The following is a 10,000-nucleotide window of genomic DNA, read 5'->3' as shown; positions in this document are numbered from 1 at the left end:
CCTGCCTACAGAATAAAATGATCACTAACCAACTAGACTTAATAACAAAAACGCACAATCCACCAAATCTCCTCACCCTATCGGTATAGAAGTCTAAAAATTTACCCGTCATATGAAGCTTCAAATGCGCATAGCTACTGGAATAACTGGTCTGTGAATATGAAATGGAAAGATTATGCACTCGTTCTATAACATAGCGCGAACACACGTAGGCAAATGTATAGGAAATGACTACACCGGCAAGGAAAAATAAAGACTTTAAAAAAGAGATCACGTTAGAAATGGGAGCACGTTCAAGATAGCGTTAGAGGCGATCATGTGAGATACGTCACAGCGGTAATAAGACAATGAGGAAATAAATGTTGCATGACAAAAAAAACGAGTTGAAGTTCTTTTCTATTTTTTGTCTGCTTTGCGACTGAGGCGACAACGTGTTGGTTCCCGGACAACGTTACAGTTCCTCTGGCCACTCCCCATACCTATTTCCAAGGACTCCAAACTTATATGGCAAATCTGTAACCAAATCCAGACCGAGAAGGATCCAAATCTTGCAAGTTCACTTCGGAGATGCCTAAAGAGAGATTAAAGTCCAAATCAATGTACGTTGATTCCACCCTCAAAATTATTTTAACAAACGCATGCTGTATCCGCTGCAAATGAGATAACCTCCTATTTATCATCTTAGATGAGAAAGCAGACCTGTTAGTGATAATCGTAAACTTTATTTTCATCAGAAGTAAAAAATCTTGAGATGAAATGCACCAAACATTGATGCTCTTTGTTTTTCTGCTTCCTTTTGCTAAAATTGATTATGTTCTGCAAAATCCAAAACCAAAAACAACAACCCACTTTTTCCCCCTTTTCCTTCTTCCCGTTTCCCTTTTCTCTTTCTATCTGCCCCACTTCTTAACTGGTTTCCTAACTTAAAATGTTCCCAACATTAATACTATAACCCTTTTCCCCCTCCCATTGCAAAACTCATTCATGTTCTGCAGGGAAGGGAACAAAAACGATAAAATCCACTATAAAACAACCAAACCAAACCAAACCAAACACTACAAACCAGCGATTGAAGATACAAAGAGTTTGAAGAATAAAAACCTTCTACAAAATAACTGGATGCAATATGAATACTATTTCCAAAATAACTGGCATTAAACAACCAGAAAAGGGTTCATACGCCGTAAAAAAACAAAAAAAACAAAACAAAAAAAAAACAATAAAACAACCAAACCTTCTAAATCCACCAGTCTTTTTCTCATTCCGTCAGTCATGACCTGATAGAAGCCTAAAATGATTCTTTTAATTCTTAATATCACCTGTAAGAATTACAATTGAACCTTTCACCTCTGATTATTACTTATCACGTTTGAAATTATGACTTTATATTGGGTACAATATAATATTAAATAACAGATAGAGAATTGACTATAATAATAAATACGAAATCTGTATAAATTAAGATATCATATTCAAGCATATTTTATGACCCAGCAATGTCAGGTGCTATGAATTTTGGTTTTAACCGATGGTACTTAAGTTATTTTATTTTTACTTTTGAAATCATGACTATATATTGCGTACAATATAATATGAAATTAGCAGCAGATAACAAGCTCTGAAAATCTTCATCCATTAAGATATCATATTTAAGAATATTTTATGACCCGGCAATGTCAGGTGACCCCTGCTTTTAATTCAAATTATCAATCCTCATCTACAAATTTCCGAAATGAAAGAAACATAATTTTTTTTTTAAATAGTTATCACGGCTCAAATAATTGCATTCTTTTTTTTTTTGGTGCACCGTATTTTTATGGGTTTTTATACATTTAAATTAGTTGCTATAATAATAAATATAATCAGAAGTAAAAGAAGCAGAGATTAACCCGCAGGATTTCACTTTATTTCGATGTCGCAGATCCCGAAGAAAAGGTGATGGTGTTATGATGCATGCACGATTCTCTCTCAAACCATCTCAACTTCAACTCCTACTAATGTTCACATGTCTGATAAATTTAACGGTGTTTTTTTTTTGTTTTTTTTGCAATGTTTCTTTTTATAAGAGAATTATCACTTACCAAGGCCCGAAAGCCGCTCGAGGATAATAGCTAACAAATATACGGTAGCCATTGAAACAACAGCGTATTAATAGTTAGTCGTGGAAATAGATTATTTAAGAAGGTGGCTCAACAAGAACTTGTTTACATTGGACTTGAAGACAACCACATTGTAGTCAGCTAGAAAGCAGACCAGCGTGACAGAGTTTCATAGGCGGATTCTACGAAAAAAGCTTTGTTCATGGAATTTGTGTTTAGATTTTGTCACAGATGGGGAGAAATTGTTGATCGTGGTTGTAGCCAGACGAGTGTTTTTTTTCGTAAAAGTTTGACAGGCAGAGACCATAGATTGGAGCTCAGTCGAGCATTTGGCATGAAAATAACGATAGTGTAGAGACAGGCTCGCAACGTCTCTTTTGTGGGAAAAAGGTTGCAGGGAAGAAAAAAGGGCATTGCCTACTAGGTTTTTGGAGCCGTGTTTGAACTTTATCAAGTCAGGATAGGGTGCTCTGAACAGCTCCCACCCAGATATGACAACCCAACTCAATTTTAGGACGTGTTTAGCTTTTATATTTTTATACAGATAGAGGATTGCATCGGATGTTAGATACTTTCTGGATCGGTAAAATGACGCAACCATTTTTCCGGCAACTTTGTCATGTAAAATTGGTCAGAGAAAATATGTCTACACTTTCCGTATATTGCAGTCTAAGTTCTACGGATTCTGATGACACAAAACAAGCCTCACTGATACCATGAAAGCTTAATTTTATTTTTATTTCGGACTATTAGTCTCATCTTTTATTAGTTGTTTTTTTTTTATTTATTGGTTCACAACGTTTCGGCCAACTTCCCCTGGCCTTCGTCAGGTGGTAACCGAGACGGATAGGAACTTCGAATCTCCTAACTGCATTCCCAGCCATCACTGCCATCCGTAGTTGTTGTCGTCTCACCACATTTTTGACCAATTACCTCTGGCACGCTTTTGGTGGGATTGAAACCGCTATCTTCAGACAATGTTCATCTGGAACCGTAGAGATTCAACGTCTCTATCAACTGCGCCACGGGCCCCGAAGGGCGATCAAGGTTGGATTCTTTGATCTTATAAATCCACATTTATTTATTATCTGATCTTCTATAGTCGGGTCCGTACCGATTGGTATATATATATATGTTATTCCTTAATTGGAATTTATTTTGAGATGAGCATTATATGTTAATTTTATTTTTATTTCGGACTATTATTCTCATCTTTTATTAGTTGTTTTTTTTTTTTTAAATAAAATTAACATATAATGCTCATCTCAAAATAAATTCCAATTAAGGAATAACATATATATATATATGCCATGAAAGCTGTCTCAAAATGCCAGAGTGACTGTCTCGTATTGCGAGAGTATAATGCCCGAATATTGACTGTCAGTCAAATCTATGTAATTTCTAATGACATGTTTGAGAATTCACTTTTGGAAACGATGGAGGAATGTTTTCTATACAAATATGTTACAAAATCTACAAGAACCAGATATGGACAGACGTCATCAGTGTTTGATCTTGTGTTCATTTGTTATCCTAGAAGCGAAAACGATGGAGTACAAGGAAGATTCTTTGAGGATGCAAATTAAGAAACTCTGGGTTGATTGTTTATATTTCTTGCATTAATCGAACTATTTTTCTCATCTTGAGTGTTATTTGTGCAACGTTGCGGTCTGATTTTCCTTCGACCGTCCTCAGGCATGTTGATTTTTGTTTGGAAAAGAAAAGAGAAAAGTTACTGGCTCTATAGATATTTTCGTATTCTGTCAATTAGTCTCTATTTTATGGTTATTGTTTCGAATCTTTGATCTCCTCCCCCCAAAAAACAAACAAACAAACAAACAAAAACCACCAAAACACAAGAAGTATAAACTATGGGTAGAGGACTGGGATGTTGAGGAGGCTTATTATGGTTTAAATTCCAGGGAATAAATTCCAGTCGTTGCCAGCCATAAATCAATGGTAAACGACCGTTGTGATGGCACAAATTCATTTGCAAATGTTATCAAAAGAGCTGGAGAGTAGTGGATATCTGCGGAGACTTGTTGTCATCTATATTCCAGGGAACATTACCGGTTGTTGACAAAGAGAAATCTTTGATGGTAGCTTGTATAAGAACTCTTAGTGAGTATCATTACTAATAATAATTCTTTTTATTTTCAGATTGGATCCTGGATTAATGACCTGTCGTTGACGATGTCCAAATATAGAGGGGGCGGCTACGGAGACAACTTTCTGATCCCGCGTTCTTATTGTAGTATCAGCGGCACTTGCAACTGTCTAAACGCCGACGGGCGATCCGTAGAGTACAGACCAAACGGACAGGCGTCCGCGCTGATTTCGGACGGTCAAGAAATCCTCATCGATCCTAATACGGGTGTCGTGGTCAACCTAAACGACCGTCCCACGGCATACAATCGTTTCTCGCAGATCGGAGGCACAATTATAACCACTCTGGCCGCCCTGGGCACCTTTTTTGCGATCTGTCTTTTCTGCTATTTTCTCATTTTCTTCCCGTTCCGTGGTAGCACCACCATTCTTGGCTTCACGCTCCTGTTCGCTATCATATTCTTGTATTTGCTAGCGATTGCGTTTGTGGCCCACGCGACCCCCGTCGTGTGCTCCATCCGCAGGTTCTTCCTGGGTTTCTTCTACTCCCTTGCTTACTCAGCACTATTTATCAAGCTGCTAGACGCCTACCGCAACAAGAAAAAGGAACAACTGGTCTACAAGAAGTTGTCGAGACCCTGCGGATTACTGATGAGCTGCTTGCTGCTAGTAGGTGTCCAGTCTATTATCAATATTGAATGGTTGATTCTCATCCCTCCCGAGGTGGTCAGCGTACCATATGAGGGAGTCATGTGGCCGCGCTGTGCCCCCAGTGAAACATCGGACGAGGCTCTTGTGATGTCACTAATCTTTGTCATGTGCATCCTGGCCCTCTGCCTACTTTTTGGCCTGTGCAGCTGGGGCAGCAAGAACAATTGCTACGAAGCTAGATGGATATTTGGGATGGCCCTGCTCAGCATCCTCGTGTGGATTGTCTGGTGCTTGGTGTCTATTGTAGGTAGCTACAGCGTGCGGGATACTGCAGTCGCCGTTGGTCTGTTGATCAATGCCTCCATATTGTTAGTGCTTGGACCCATTCGAAGGCTGCGTCTCCTAAAAGAATATAAGCAAAAGGAAAAGGGCGAACGTCCTGACTATTACCTGTATGACAGTGGTAAGTAGAAAATCTTATTTCTTTCTTCTTAGTACCGTATCTGTTCTACAATAGCTTAGAAAATGACGGTGGCTGTGTGGTTAACGTAACGGACTGAAGATCTGGTTGTACCAGGTTCGAATCCAAATAATTCCATGAAAAAAAAACAAACAAAAAAAAAAACGTTTATCTAACTCGTATCTTACCTTCTATCAAAACTCACGAAAAGGACGTGAATAAATCTTATATATAAAAGGCTGTCTGTCTCCATATTTTCAAACTCTATCTCCACCGAAACTAAAAGTCGCAGAACGGCGCAAGGGGTCTCAAATGATGTGATCTTTTTACGGACCATTCTTTAATAGGTCTTCAGCTGGTTAAAATAGTTCTAAGGTGTCAAAAATGAGTCAAAAATGAAAAAAAAAATCGGGTACTCCTGCAGTATTTTATCCTCCGATTTCACGATCTTAGCCGAGCGTTGATCGACATCCGTCGGAAAACGCCGGAACATGGCGAGCGGTACCGGTACGATACTCTATCAGCCAATCAGGGCGCTTCAAACGAACGCGCAGCAGATGAATAATTTTCATTGAAATTACACACATAGCGTTTCATTTCAGTTATTTTATTGTTCAAAGTAAAAATACACAGCCTTTCATTTCAGCTATTTAATTTAGCGATATCAAATCGCGGAAGGCTACCCGGTTGGAAAGGAGCTTCTTTCCACATCCTCTGAAAACCCTTTGCTCCCTACTTTGCCTCTATAGTCAGTAGAAAATCTTCCAGTCGGAACTAAAGATAAACAGTAATTGTTGTCCCCCCCCCTACAAACATTACTGAAAAAAAACAAAAAAAAAACATTGTCGTTACTGTTTAATAACGTTTTGTTAAAAACAAACAAAAAAAAACATTGAAGTGTTTATTACTGTTGCTACCCCCCCCCCCAAAAGAAAGCTATCGGAAAACAAAATGAACCAAAAAAAAAAAAAAAAATATTCAACAAAATAAATTTATTTTACTTTAAAAAAACTTACGGTAAGTGTTGGATTTATTTTATCCAAATTTTTGTGTATTAATTTTATCCATTTTGTTGTGTGTGTGTGTAATATCTTTTCCTTGTAATGTTGTTGCTATTCACATACTTTTAGCGTTCTTGCACCGTAGCTCCGAATTCTCGGCTTTCGTCGGCGTTAACGCCGAAAGCGTTCGTCAACGCTCGGCTAAGATCGTGAAATCGGTGGGTAAAATACTGCAGGAGTACCAAAAATCGTTATATATTTTGTACATTCATCTTAGTTTATTTTTAATTTTTATATGCATGTCACGTTGGTACAGTGGTAACGTCACCAGCTTTGAGTGTTACAGTTTTGCTTCCGGTTTCGATTCTAGCTGATGGCACCCAAATTCTTTTTTGTTTACTTTTGTAATTACGACTCTATAATAATATATCCAAAATCTGGACAATTAAAATATCATATTTAAACGTATTTTACGCCCAGGCAAAGCCGGGCGCCTCTCGCTAGTCTAATATATAAAAGACTGTATGTCTGTCTGTCTGTTACCATATTTTCAAACTCTATCTCCTCCGAAACTAAAAGTCGCAGAACAGTGCTAGGCGCCTAAAATGATTGGATATTTTAACGGACTGTCTTTTATGGATCTTTAGCTTGTTAAAATAGTTTATACATTTTGTACATTAAACTTAGTTGATTTTTCATTTTTTATTAGTTCATATGCGTGTCAAGTTAGTACAGTGGTAACGTCACCAGCTTTGAATGCTACGGTTTTGGTTTCGATTCAAGCTGATGGCACCCAAATACTTTTTTTTTTCACTTTTTAAATCACGACTCTATAATAATATATACGAAATCTGGACAAACCGTGCTAGAAAACTACTAACACCCGAAAGTATCCTGTACCTGTATAAGGCGACCATTCGCCCATGTATGGAGTATTGCTGTCATATTTGGGCTGGTGCATCGGCTACTAGTCTCTCGCTCCTTGACAAGATCCAAAAGAGAGTCGCCAATTTGATAGACCCTGAACTGGCATCTAAGCTTCAGCCTTTGTCCCATCGACGAAACGTTGCATCCCTCTGCCTGTTCTACAATTATTTTAATGGTGAATGCTCTAACGAACTGCAAGCACTTGTGCCCCCACGACGTGAACACCCTCGACAAACCCGACAGGCTGCAAAATCACACTGTAGAGATCCCTAGATGTAAAAGATCTTTCTACTCTAGTAGTTTCTTCCCCAGAACCGCTAGACTTTGGAATTCCATTCCAGGTCCCTGCTTCACCAACTGTACTGACGTGCAGAAGTTCAAGTGCAACGTGAACAGATATCTTGCTGCCCAAATCACTACATAGTACCCCAGTAGTTGTTGCCCCTGATAGTAGCCCCCTACACCAAAGTGGCAATGTGTCTTGCTTGGGGTGAAAATGTAATTTTAAAAAAAAGTGTATACTATATAAATAAATAAATACTGTTTAATTGTATAGTAAGCTGCTATTAGTAGTTTGAGTTAGTTTACGGCATATCAACCCTTTTGGTGTCATTTAATGATGTATATTTATTTTTTATTCATTATAAACAAAGCATATTACCGCAATTCAAACTTAAGGTACTGCTGTGATAGGGGCAAAATTTATCGAGGGAAACCTAGGTTTGGTTTTGGAAAGCAATATGTTTGTTCACATTACATTTATATTTCTGTATGAAGGAAAAAAAGGAGCGAGGGAAATTTCCAAACGCACACGTTTTTTTTTTTTTTTTTTTTTTTTTTAAATCTCTCTCTTACCCTGTTCTATCTGCTTAAAAACAAACAACTAAATGAAGCATCTATTTAGTGGGAGAGGTTATTGTTTTAGTCGACCGGACGATATAATTTGATTTTGGAACAATTCATTAAAAAAAAGAGGGTAAAGTCGGATGTTTTCTTATCTGAGCGTCATCAGATTAATCATCCTCATATCGTGTGAATCCGAAAATTCTACTGTTGGCATTGGTTTTCCCGATATTTTTGTAGTCAGAGTTCTTTCTAGAAAGACATTGGGTATTTACGGAAGAAGGAGCAACGAGAAGGTTGCCAACATCCTAAGTGAAAGTGATTTTTATGAAACGAACTGGATTCGAACCTGAAACACCCAGGTCGTCAGTCCGTGTTTTTAACCACTTGACCACCGCCACTTCCAATCAGATAAATCAGAATTTCTGAACGTTGGTACGATTGGGAAAACAGGAAACAAGGTTGGAATTCCAAAAGCAAACGGGGTAATGGTGAATAAAAGGGGAGCCTAACTTTCAAACACACCGGAAGTTGGCACCTGCGTCACTAAACACAGAATCGATACAATTTCCAAATATATTTATGTTTGTTTTTTTTTCACCCCATTATAAAAAAAATATATCAAAATACGTAAACATCTTAGGAATTATTTTTTCTTGTTTATTAATCGCATATATATATATATATATATATATATATATATATATATATATATATATATATATATATGACTACTTCATTTAATCACATAAATTAATATACGAAAGTATAATTTTATGCGTAAACTTTAAGTATTTACTTCAACAGTGCTCAATACATAGTTACAGCTAGGTATTAAGTTATAAATATGCCATATATATATTTATAAATTAGTATATATATATATATATAAATATAAATATTCCATGTATATATACTATATATATATATATATGTATATACATTTTAAAAATAATATATATATATACATATATATATAAATATGCCATATATATTTTTATAACTTACTATATATATATATATATATATATATGTATGTATTTTTTCAATAAATGTTTTTACAATTATATTTTGATACATTTTTACACAATAACTTTTGGTTTTCAAATATTTTGGTGTTATTTATTTTGTTTATTTTGTGTGTTATTTGGCCAAGAAGAAATTATCTTTTATTAAATTTAGACAAGAAAACAATTTAATAACGTTTTTTGTAAATGTAAAGTTTTAGCGTCATTATTTAGAAACTTTAACATTGAAGGGGGTGGTTTGTAACTACTCCAAGAAGAAATTGGAGTTATCGCCCTTAACTATGGCGTTGTCCGTATAATGTATAAATGCAAAAAAAAGCAAAGAAAAACAAAACAAAAAAAAAACAAAGAAAAAAAACTTTCGTTCAAATTCAACCCCCCCCCCAAAAAAAACCCCAAAGAAAGGCAATTTTTTTTTTTGTTCCTATCCAGAGTGCCCCTTTTTGGGGAACTAGTTTTTCCCCCACATTAATAACAAACCTTGTGTCTAACTTTGCCCTCGTGGGAAGGCAAGTAAATAGGAACAATATTAAAAAAAAACACTTAACAGTCAAGAGGAAATAACCTAAAAATTTTATCCGAAAAAGAGAAACAGATAAACCAGAATTTTTCATTTTGATTTAAAAAAAAAAAAACACATTTTTTTTTTTGCTTCTTTTTACCTCCTGGAGAAAAAAAAACTGGGATTTTTTAGGGTCAAATATTACATTTCCAGATAAATATCCATGTGGTCTTACTTTTAGCAATTTTCAGCGAAATCTAATCGTCGGAAAATATTCTATGTACCGAAAATTGCAAGTTTTGACTTGATTTTGACTGCGTTTGACCCCTCTGGGGACGCAACCAGAATTTCCCCCAGAATCCAAATTACATTTTCAGATGTAT

At 36.2% G+C, this 10,000-nt stretch overlaps 1 protein-coding gene across 1 annotated transcript in view; it reads left to right on the top strand.

Moving 5' to 3' along the window:
• LOC145269174 (uncharacterized) overlaps positions 1–10,000 on the top strand; it is a 273,418-nt gene that overhangs the window by 248,952 nt on the left and 14,466 nt on the right. The window contains exon 41 of the mRNA XM_080124782.1: positions 4,260–5,319. Within this exon, the coding sequence (XP_079980908.1) occupies positions 4,260–5,319 (1,060 nt within the window). The remainder of the gene's footprint in view (positions 1–4,259; positions 5,320–10,000) is intronic.

Source organism: Euprymna scolopes, chromosome 45 (assembly GCF_053919585.1).
Source record: "Euprymna scolopes isolate OS-2025 chromosome 45, ASM5391958v1, whole genome shotgun sequence".
NCBI classification, from domain to species: Eukaryota; Metazoa; Mollusca; class Cephalopoda; order Sepiida; family Sepiolidae; genus Euprymna; species Euprymna scolopes.
The sequence above is the reverse complement of the archived record's forward strand: the minus strand, read 5'-3'. Positions and strand labels throughout refer to the sequence as shown.